The 12661-nt window shown below is 29.9% G+C and overlaps 1 protein-coding gene across 1 annotated transcript; it reads left to right on the forward strand.

The window, feature by feature from the left end:
• The first annotated feature begins 8857 nt into the window (after nt 1–8857).
• Nucleotides 8858–12433, forward strand: LOC142324589 (pupal cuticle protein C1B-like). The gene is made up of 2 exons (XM_075365436.1): nt 8858–8876; nt 11819–12433. Exons 1-2 carry the CDS (start codon nt 8868–8870, stop codon nt 12308–12310), a joined length of 501 nt encoding a protein of 166 aa, XP_075221551.1. The 5' UTR covers nt 8858–8867; the 3' UTR covers nt 12311–12433.
• The last annotated feature ends 228 nt before the right edge of the window (nt 12434–12661 follow it).

Here is a 12661-nt window from a genome sequence, read left to right on the forward strand (position 1 = left end):
AACATTACCTAAAACTTTTATCTGAAATAATTTTGATATAACCAACCCTTACAGCAAGGGAGATTACCAAAATGTTGCTGGAATTGTAAGAAGATAGGGCTTGTCGTATGCTAAACATGTGAAACATTTTTTCACGTGCAACCATAGTCGTATTGAGTAAATTTGAAATTTTTCTTAGATTAAGGTGGAAATCTTTTTTATAGCTTACTTAGCACCAGTGAAATCTACATCCGTCTTCCGGCGTGCCGAAAGGGATTATTATTATTTAAACTCGATTAAAAGGATTATTATTATTTAAACTCGATAAAAGGGATTATTATTATTTAAACTCGATTAAATCAATAATAAATCACAAAATGAAAAAATATTTTTGAATTCAATTTTTACAGTGTTTCTAAACGTTTTAGTAATATTTCACTAGGTGCAAAGAGGTCATCGAATGTAGCTGTGTTTACCTCATGTAAAAATTAATATCATGTATAAATTAATTAATAAAATTTAATATTTAAAATTAATAATAGTTGTATTATTCTCTTAGAAGCAAATATCTTAATTAAGTTTTGCGGTTTAATATAAATTTCATTGATTGTTATAAAAGAAAATTAACAAGATGTGAACTGGAGTTCCCCCTCTTATCCGCTTCTCTATAAGGCCCTAAAATCTTATAAAATTAGGATTTAATGCACGTTGCCTAATCTGGTGCTTAATGTTCAAGCCAGTTCAGAAATATTAAGCAGAATCCAAAAACCAATAATTTTCGGATGCAGTCGTACCCCAATATTGGGTCGAGACCGAAATTTTACTTAAAAAACTTCTGGCTAAGACAGCCCTAACCAAAAACGTGGTCATTTAATATCTTCCACAGTTAGTTTCAAAAGTGATCTAAAATTTATCCTGAGTAGTGCTCTCATACGATAGTAAGTTGTTTTGAAGTAGGAATTACTTATAAATTATATTTTTTAGCCATAAGAAGTACACATAAGTACACATAAGTACACATAAGAAGTACACCAATTTTTAAAATAGCTTTAAAAAATTATCGCCCTTTTCGTTAAAGGTGTTGTATCCTAAGCTACTTTTAGTGATTTTTTTAAATGGCCTTTAAAGTGACGTGAAAAATCCTACTTCCATTCAAATTTTTGACTTGATTGATTACGATTTGATAGACTCATGCCAAAAAATGAATCGTTTCGAGGTAGGAGCATTTGTAAAACTTCATTTTTCTATGTTAAATTCTTAAAAAATTATTTAAGGGTTGTCGTACTTTTTATTAATTTAAAAAACGACGTAATATTTTATTTAATTTTTAAGGATGGTGGGAGGAGATACTCTGTCACTTGTAGTACTATGAGATATAAAAATAAAAATATAAAATAAAATAAAATATATAAGTATAAAACAAAGGATGAGGAGGATGAAATGGGAGAAACAATACTGAGATCTGAATTTAAGAGAGCATTAAAAGATTTAAATGGCAGAAAGGCTCCTGGAATAGACGGAATACCTGTAGAATTACTGCGCAGTGCAGGTGAGGAAGCGATTGATAGATTATACAAACTGGTGTGTAATATTTATGAAAATGGGGAATTTCCATCAGACTTCAAAAAAAGTGTTATAGTTATGATACCAAAGAAAGCAGGGGCAGATAAATGTGAAGAATACAGAACAATTAGTTTAACTAGTCATGCATCAAAACTCTTAACTAGAATTTTATACAGAAGAATTGAGAGGAGAGTGGAAGAAGTGTTAGGAGAAGACCAATTTGGTTTCAGGAAAAGTATAGGGACAAGGGAAGCAATTTTAGGCCTCAGATTAATAGTAGAAGGAAGATTAAAGAAAAACAAACCAACATACTTGGCGTTTATAGACCTAGAAAAGGCTTTCGATAACGTAGACTGGAATAAAATGTTCAGCATTTTAAAAAAATTAGGGTTCAAATACAGAGATAGAAGAACAATTGCTAACATGTACAGGAACCAAACAGCAACAATAACAATTGAAGAACATAAGAAAGAAGCCCTAATAAGAAAGGGAGTCCGACAAGGATGTTCCCTATCTCCGTTACTTTTTAATCGTTACATGGAACTAGCAGTTAATGATGTTAAAGAACAATTTAGATTCGGAGTAACAGTACAAGGTGAAAAGATAAAGATGCTACGATTTGCTGATGATATAGTAATTCTAGCCGAGAGTAAAAAGGATTTAGAAGAAACAATGAACGGCATAGATGAAGTCCTACGCAAGAACTATCGCATGAAAATAAACAAGAACAAAACAAAAGTAATGAAATGTAGTAGAAATAACAAAGATGGACCGCTGAATGTGAAAATAGGAGGAGAAAAGATTATGGAGGTAGAAGAATTTTGTTATTTGGGAAGTAAAATTACTAAAGATGGACGAAGCAGGAGCTATATAAAATGCCGAATAGCACAAGCTAAACGAGCCTTCAGTAAGAAATATAATTGGTTTACATCAAAAATTAATTTAAATCTCAGGAAAAGATTTTTGAAAGTGTATGTTTGGAGTGTCGCTTTATATGGAAGTGAAACTTGGACGATCGGAGTATCTGAGAAGAAAAGATTAGAAGCTTTTGAAATGTGGTGCTATAGGAGAATGTTAAAAATCAGATGGGTGGATAAAGTGACAAATGAAGAGGTATTGCGGCAAATAGATGAAGAAAGTAGCATTTGGAAAAATATAGTTAAAAGAAGAGACAGACTTATAGGCCACATACTAAGGCATCCTGGAATAGTCGCTTTAATATTGGAAGGACAGGTAGAAGGGAAAAATTGTGTAGGCAGGCCACGTTTGGAGTATGTAAAACAAATTGTTGGGGATGTAGGATGTAGAGGGTATACTGAAATGAAACGACTAGCACTAGATAGGGAATCTTGGAGAGCTGCATCAAACCAGTCAAATGACTGAAGACAAAAAAAAAAAATAAAACAAAGTCATCACACAAAAAACTTACTTTTAGATTTTACATTTAATAGTTTAAAAATAGTTGATAATGTTAATGTTTAATTTTTTTAAAACTATTAAAAGAAAATTCTGTACAATTATTAATAATAATATGAAAAACAGCTTACCAATATATTATTTGATTTCCTCAAACGTTTTCGGCTATTCTGCCATCTTCAGAAGGAATTTGTAATAATTTAGAATAAAAATATAAAGTTCACATGGTAAAATTGACATGAGAAAATATATAATAAAGTAAAAGTAGTTCAACTTATACTCGGATTAAGTCCTTTTATATTCAAAAAAATAATATATCCAATCGTTTTAATTATGTAAATCGGATTGGAGAAATTCCAAGTGTAACTGACGAATTTTGTTATATGAAAACCGGGATAAAACTACAAGTTCACTTCTTAATTGCTTATTTCGACCATCTGGAGGACTTCTAAAAAATTTTTAATATAAAACTATCGTTCATGAAATATAAAAAGGAACACATACTTTAAACGGAAAAGGGGGATAAAATAAAAACTACGGAACTTTTAAAAAAATTCTCATTTTGGATGATGTAATACGCTGACGGTGGACCAAAATAAAAAAAAAATATTTATGTTTAAAATTCAAATTTTAGTGGTCCATGAGTGTGGTCATTGGTTTATATTTTTTCGGCTTTCCTATTCTAATTGGTTTAATAATCATTGATATCGGGCAACATAAGTGTAAAATTCGATACTGATAGGTGAACGTGTGTTGCCTTTGGTTTACATTTTATCGGATTTCTTATTCTGATTGGTAGAGATCGGATTATATCCAACATAAAAAGCTTGAATTATGCATGAAAAGTGCTAATAATATTTACTAGGTAAAAGTGCATTTCCTAAATCAGCTTAAAATATGCACGTAGACTCGATTGTGTTTACAATAAAAAGGTGTCGAACTGAAGAAAAAGACAGAACGAATCTTCGTCAATTTCATATGAATTTTTCGACTAAAATTGAGAACGTTCGATATTTACTACGTGATTTTTATTGTTTAGTGCTCCAAATTTAAATTAAACATTTTCATTTCCTACCTTTGACTGGTTGGTTTGCTTCAATTCATTCCTTTCTGTTCTGTATAAACATATGACTCATCACCTAATTCCTCCCTTAAGAAGATTCTTCTATATGCTTCTTTTCTTTCGTTTTCCTTTTAACGCTTCACTGAATTTTATAGATACACAGTTAAATAGAAAAATTCTATAACCACAAATATATATTATGTTCTCTTATTTTAATGATTAATTCTTCATTAACCTCTTTTCTATAATTTTCCATTACTTTTGTTTTACTCTTACTTCGAATTTTTAGCCGTAAATATATATATTTAGAATGCTTGTAGCTCATTTTTGGTCTCCGTCAAAAGAGCAATGTCATCGGCGAACCGGTAACGTCTTTACCGTTACGTGGACAGTTAAATTAATAATCTGGTTGGTCTAGTAGTGAACTCGTCAGCTAACTGATTTCGAAGTCGAGGGTTCTAAGGTTCAAAATCTAGTAAAGGCAGTTACTTTCATACCGATTTAAATACTAGGTCGTGGATACCGGTGTTCTTTGGTGGTTGGGTTTCAATTAACCACACATCTCAGGAATGGTCGAACTGAGAGTGTATAAGACTTCATTTACATTCATACATATCCTCATTCATCCTCTGAATTAAACCTTACGGTGGTTCCGGAGGCTAAAGAGAAAAAAAAAGAAGGATAGTTAAATTACTTAACTTTTAATTAATGAGGGATCAAACTAAATCCTTGTCTTACTCCTTTCTGAATTAAAGCATGATTTTCTATTGTCATTGCTACTTGATTCTTGCAAAGATTTCATTAACATTTTTTTCTATTCTAAATTATCTAATGCTGTATCCAGATCTACAAATTCCTTGTGGATAACTTTTTCTTCTTAACCATGGCCTCTTAGAGTAGTGTAAGGGCTAGAATGGCCGCCATTGTGTTCATGCTCTTCTAACAGTAATTGTACACTTTTATCCAGTACATCTTTCACCATACTGTAACTATATTCGTACTTTAAATTTGCAGTATTTTAGAAGGATGAGTTATTAGATTTGCAGTGTTGTAGTTTCACACAGCATATTTGTAAAAAACCTTTCTGGTGTTTTTCTTTTTGCTAAAATTTAAATTTCCATATATTTCTAAGCTTTTTTCTAAATTCTTATATAGATTATGATATCATTTACTGCTCCAGACCAAGTTTTTTCCTTCGATTTCCATTTTTTTTTCAATTTAGTTTTTATTTTAATAATTATAAATAAAAACCACTTTTATTTCTCGAATGTTCAACAGTATAAAATAAAAAAACCACAATAAAAACGTACACATCCGTGTAAAATTAAATACGTGGTTGGTAGAACTCTGAGTTATGAAGTATACCCGTAATCACTGCAATGAAAACTCAATAACATTGTTTCTAGTAGCTGTTTTATATTGCCTTCTGTTGTTAAAGCTTAATATATAACAAAAAGTTTTGATCAATGTGAATTTTTCAGTATACAACATATTTCTTCAATAAAGATATTTTATTGTACTATTAAAAACGTTTTATATAAATTCAGATATTATATTGGATAATAGAAAGTTAATATAGGTCTACAGTAAACAAAGGAAAAGAATGACATTTCATTTTGAGCACACTATTCAAACCAATTTAATGAATAATTAGTTTCGGTATTTTACGCTGTTTATCGAAATTAAAAAAAAATAAGTAATTTTTTTTAAATTCATTCACTGGGAATATAAATATGGAGAAGTGAATAATTTACTACAAGTCAGAAAAGACTTAGAAGAAAAAGAATACACAAAAATAATCTATTTGTATTTTAATAACTAAATCATTTTATTTGTGTATAGCAAAGTTCGCTTATAACTCAGGTACCAGTTATTCAAGCTGAATGAGTATTTCACTCCTTTATTTAGTGAATTTAATACACTTTAACAAATAATTTAAGTTATGTTGAGCTCTAGATCGATACGGTTGTCTTTTTCTATGCTCCGTTCTTCCGCTGTTTTACCGTGGTTTTTTTATTACTATTCATTATTTTGTATTCTGTTTCTGTTGTTTGTTTATTTTTTTCATTGTTTTATTTTCTGTAAAATAAATATTTTACATTCATTTTTCGTTTTTGGGCCTAGGGTAACTAAGGTCTGTTGACCTAGTTACACAGCTGTTATAGACTATTTACTTTAAGTTCCTATGTTGAAGTTTACTTTTGATTTATTTAAATTCATTTTTCTTTAATTTATTTTTCGTTTACTTAATTAATTTCTTTTGGATTAATCAATTTTTTTCAATATTGTTATTGTTCTTATGGCTGACCCTCATCAGTCAGAGGGAGTGCCTCCAACAGGCGAAAAGGATTTCTCTTCTTTGATGGGGCGACGACCCACTAGAAAGGAGTCTTCTAGGGTTCAGGTGAGAGAAGTCTTATCGGACAGTAGTAGCAGTGATAGCTTGGCGGAAGCGGTGATGGAAGAACTTCGGCGCGCGGATCGGTTGTTGACGAAGCGTAAAGAGAAGAAGACGGGTGAGAAGATGACTCGGAGGCAGCAAAAGGCTGTTGATCTGATTGCATCGACGAGCAGGGATGTCGAGGAGGACTTGGTGCTCCTAGAAGGACGTGGTGATGTGGTGCGGCTGAACAACTGAGCATAGACTTCGCCGACGAGGTAGAGAGTGCCACTACGGTTCTGACGGGAAGAGGCGGTCGGAGGGTCCACGTTGTTGTTAAAGACGTGGACGTGCTCACTACGAAGGACGAGTTTTTAAAGGAACTTCTTCACGTCTCACTAGATATACTATCCATGCGGCCGGCATTTGGGGCGACACAAGTGGTCACCTCGGCAGTACCGCCCATGTTGGTGGACAAGCTTCTGTTCGATGGCCGAATTCGAATTGAGTGGGTGGCCTGCCGGGTGATGAGGCGCACCTTTGATGACTCATGTTTTTGGTGCTGGAAGTCAGGACACAGGGCCAAATTGTGTCTTGGACCAGATCACAGCGGCCACTGCTTTACCTGTGACGAGGCTGGCCACTTGCGAACAGAGTTTATGTAGGAGCCTTGGTGTCTCACATGAAAATTGCACGGACATGCGCCTGGAGGCTGTGGATGTAAGGCGACTTCGCCCACGTCATGAATCCACTGGAGTTTGTACAACGCAGCCACGGTGTCTGTAGGGGACAGCTCATCCGGGAGATGTGTGAGGCTCCGGGGTCCCGGTGGAAAAATCCCTTGGGGTTCTCCCGGTAGAGTCATGGCATGTAACACAAGACCGAGTCCCGGCTACCCTGAGTTTGTCCCCTGGGGGCTTGTGAGTGAGGCGTTCTCATATCGAAATCAGTCGTTTCGAGGTAGGAGCATTTACCAAATTTAATTTTTCATGTTTAATAGTTGTTAAACCTGTTCTAAAATAATCTCTAAAAAACATCTTGTAATTTAGTTTAATTATAAGTTGTAAAATGTAGTAGTTTTTTAATAGTTGAAATAAAGTAGTTATGCTTATGTTTAATCAGAGTAGGTATTTAATAGTTCCCATACTCTACTAACACTCTACGTGTGTGTGTGTATATATATATATATATATATATATATATTTATATATATATATTTATATATATATATATATTACACAATGAAAATCTTTATGTTCGTTCTTTAGAGTTTTCCACAAATTATTATTAATTTTTTTCATGATTTGAAGCAATAAAGCATACTTTGCTTGTGTTTCTTAGTAAATAACCTTCTGGTTGTTCTGTTCACCTAAAAAAAACATGGTCCTGAAATTTCACTTTACAATTTCAGACTTTATTGCCAACAAAAAAAATTAACTGATCTATATAAATTTAGAATAACTTTTCTGGGAACATTTCTTTACCTTTTTATACCTGAAACATGAGTTTTTCCTTATTTTGGACAATTTTTTAAGTTTCTTTTAAGTGAGAAAGCATTTTAGAAAAAAATCTTTCAAATAATTACAAAATTAATCGACAGACTTTTATATAATTTTTATAAAAAAAAATATTCTTTTCAAATAAGGGTTTCTTATCCCGCCTTTCAAGAATTTTTTTGTAGTTTAATGCTTGGGATGTATTTTAGTAATAATTTGATACTAAATGGAGATAGGAAATAAAATTTTTAATTGATTTTTTACAAAAACATTTTTTAGAATTTTGAGTTAATATTTCCTTCTGGGTAGTAGATAAGTATTAGTATTCAAGTATTATTAGTTAGAAATACAGAATAACTTAATTTTTTACTACATGAACTTTAGATCCACTAGCGGTTTAAAAATGTAAAATTATGTTCTACTAAAATGAAACGATATGTTTCAATAACATTGCTTTTTTACAGCTTCTTGCGTAATAATAAGTGATATTCAATATTATATTTTATACAGATACAAGAAGACAATCAAATGTTATTAATTTATTATTAAAAAAAAAAATTCTAGTTATAATTAGAACATGTTTCGTTAATGTTAAAGCTACTAAATAATAACCGTTACAAATAAACTTAATGAATGAGTTTATAAAGTGGTGAAGGTCACTTTGATCACCGACTTAAGATATTTAAGTAGGTGGTCGTAAGAATTTGATCAGATTGACATTCTACCCTTTTTTATAACTGGTTAATGTTTCCATATAATAATAAAAATTATAAAAAAAAACTGTAACATAACAACAGTGTCGAGGCCCTCTTGTCTTGCCCGAATTAAGCAATACCGATGGTCAAGGTATATATGATATAATCTTATGTAGCTTGCAATAAATTATTAAGTGGGGGGTGAGTTCGGTTTCCTTTATAAGACGAACCGCAACAAGTTTAAGGCACATCTTGATTACATCTCTCCAGTCAACATGTACAAGGTAATTTTACTAGCTATATTTAATCGTAATTTATATATATATATATATAATTAACCGTTAAATATTTTTATATGCTTAATAGAAATTTTAATTCCATTACCAAATTATCTTTATTAAATATATTTTTAAAAAACAATTATAATTTTTTTTCAATATTTAAATTAATATTTATATAGGGAAAGATTTTTTACAAGGATTTTTTTATTTAAATACAGTATTTATTTTTATACAGTCTCGATTAGACAACTGACGTTCAATTAACGGATTGTATTACTGGGTTCAATTTTTAGGGTTCAATTAATAGCATTACCTATGGCGTTAATAAATCACTAAAAATAATAATAAATTTTTAACATGAACGTCTATTTAAATGTAACTATGTAATAAGTACTTAACAACCACTTGGTTTAAATTTGAGTCCTTTAACAATATAGAAAAACAAAACAGATTTTATTAAATAATCATTTAACTAAACGACGAGGTATGTAAATTTTAATTTAAAATCATTAATTACAGAAAATATATTAATTTCTTTTAAAATATACCTATACTCAATCGATTTTAATCAGAATTTGTTTTATTATTTTTAAGATAATGTAGTTTGACTAACTTAACTATTTTTTGTTTTAAAATTGAATTTTTAAATGTATTACAATTTAAAAAGAAATAACACTATTAAATATAATTTCAATACAGTCCCATTTTCCTTTGAGGTTTGTTCTCCTTCCAATTAATATTATCTAATCTTAACTGTACGTAAAAATTAAAAAAAAAAGAAGAAAATAAATTTAATATATTTATTTATACAAAATATCATTTTTATCGAATTTTCCCCCTAATTTTAATGATAAAAAATTTAATTATAAATTTAATGTAATTAATTATTTAAACTAATAACAAATTTTAATTGTAGGTAATACATTTTTTTAAAATTAAACATGTTCTTACACCATACTAGTAATTTATAAAACAAAATTAAAATCATTACAGTAGATTAATTTTAGGTTATAATTTTTGTTTTATGATCAACCTTAGTTGTTAGTTAATTGAGTTAATTCTTATAACCTTTTTAAACTCGTTTTTATAGTTTACATATATATATATATATATATATATATATATATATATATATATATATATATATATATATATATATACATATATGCAATTTCATTTTGCACGTTTTACTAGTTAAAACATTACATCTGTTAATTTAAAACTATTAAAAAAACTAATTTTAACTATACGTTATTATATATATATATATATATATATATATATATATATATATATAAAATATATTATTAATTATAATTAACTAATAATTTTCTACTGAATTTATATATATTATAAAATTAAAAAATCTATATTATAAGATAATATTTTATTTAAAAATATTAACCATCACTTAAAATACATGCGTAAAAGGAATGGTCTTTCAGTAAGTGTTAAAATTTTATTAATTAAAATGAAGTACTTTTATATTTTTACAAGCATAATACTTTTTTTTAAATTAATAAAAAACCTTTAAATCCGAATAAAGCTATTATTTATTAAAGTGAAAGGTTTTTTCATGACTTAATCAACTAATATTATTAATTAACAAAGTTTAATTTTATTACGTAATAATGTATCAAATCTTATAACATTTTTAAAGATTTGTACAAAAAGTTTATTAATATTCTTAGAGATACAACCTAGAAAATAATTTTTTTTTTTTTTTTTTTATTATAAATATACAAATTTTTATTATTATTGTATATCCACTTTTCCATAAAGAATAATTATTAAAATTTTATTATAAAAACTAGTTTCATTTTTTTTTTTTTTAATGTTATAGATCGATGGGTTAAAAATATTTCATTTTTATAGTAACAAACGTTTTTATTTTGACAAAAAGATATTATATTGCATTACAGGATTATCAGAATTACACAGTTTTTATATTACGGGATTTTAACTTGAAATTTTTTATATATATTTACACTTATTTGATTGTAAATTATTAAATTATTGGCAACAATAAACGTCTTACCTCGTTACATCTGAATGAAATTTGTATAATTTCATTTATTAAAACAATTTTTTTAACTTTTATTATTTATTTTCATCGATATTTAATATCAGAAAATAGGGTTTTCCAAAAAGTTATAAAAAAGTTTAAAATTTTGTTTTGAAATTTAATATATATAAATAAGTGTGGGTGTGTTTTCCGTTATTTAAAAATCTATTATTTTATTTTTAAATATTATTATATTATAAAAATGAATAACGGAACATGTGCCAGTCAAATAAAATTGTAAATAATTTACACTTATTTTGTAATATTCTGTTTTTATTAAAAAAAAATCATAAATCCTTTTTTTTAAATTTTATTCCTCAATATTTTTTTCATGTATCTTATTGCGGAGTATCTTACCTTAATAAGAATTTTTCTTAATGCTTTAGCGTTTCATAACTGAACGCTTAATTTTATGTAGCGCATAAAGATAATAATAACAATAAAAACCGGGTAAAAACGTTTATATACGAAAATTTATTGCTATGTATTAAAATCGTTTATTTTTTCAGCAGTTATAAAGCGACACTATTTCATTCCCGTTAATTTAAATAGTTATAAATTAATACTTTCGGTACGGTTTAGTTTAAAGTAGCTTTATGCAAATAATAGTACTGCCAGTAAATAATCGGTAGATTTAACTCGTTGAAACAATGAAATCGTTGACAGAGGTGTTATTTTGATGGTGTAACGAATACCGTTGTAAAAACAGCAGTTGTGCGAGCTAAAGGTCGTGTGTTAGTTAACGTATTTCTCAATACCTGAACGAAATAGCGTAATTCACGTTGTAGAAGGGCGTGGTAGATTTAATGTTTGATAGATCTAGGATCGATTACACTATCTATTGTTACACGTCACTCATTTGTTTTATTTTTCTTTACAGTACTTGATCCTCGCCTCCGTATTGGCCGCAGCCAACGCCGGCTACGTTGCCGCCCCGGCCGCATACGCTGCTCCAGCTTACGCCGCTCCGGCCTACGCTGCAAGTTACGCTCCGGCATACGCTGCACCGGCTGCAGTAACTTCACAATCCGCTAACATTCTCAGGAGCTACGGTAACTTGGGTCAAGTATCTACATACAGCAAGACCATCGATACCCCGTACTCCAGCGTAAGCAAATCTGACGTAAGAGTAAGCAACCCAGGATACGCCACATACGCCCCAGCCGCATACGCCCCGGCCGCATACGCCGCCCCGGCATACCACGCACCAGCCGTCGCCGCTTACCACGCCCCCGCTGTAGCAGCCTACCACGCACCGGCTCCAGTCGTCGCTAAAACATACGCCCCGGCCGCTATCGGTGTCGCATACTCTGCTGCCCCAGCTGTCGCTCATTACTCGTTCGATGGATTCGGCGCTCACTACGGCTGGTAATCCTTTCGTCCTTTATTCGTTTCATCTTCCTTTTAGATCTCCTACCTCACATTTCATAATTGTTACCTTCATTTGTTATACCTTGCCGTCATTTCATTATAAAAATCCTTTCCTGTCCTTTAATCGTGCAATAAATTATACATTATACATTTAATTTATTTTATCTGTAAATATATAATTCTAAAGTATTTATTTTATTTTTATTTATTTATTTTTATCCCGTTATTTCTATGTCGATAAAGTTTCATTAATTTTAAGCTAACTATAAAAATTTAGCCGACCGCTATAGGAAAACAAAGAAATTATATTTAACAAAAATATTGTATAACGTGAGAAATAACAATGTATAAA

This window comes from Lycorma delicatula, chromosome 5 (assembly GCF_047948215.1).
Source record: "Lycorma delicatula isolate Av1 chromosome 5, ASM4794821v1, whole genome shotgun sequence".
Classification (NCBI taxonomy): domain Eukaryota; kingdom Metazoa; phylum Arthropoda; class Insecta; order Hemiptera; family Fulgoridae; genus Lycorma; species Lycorma delicatula.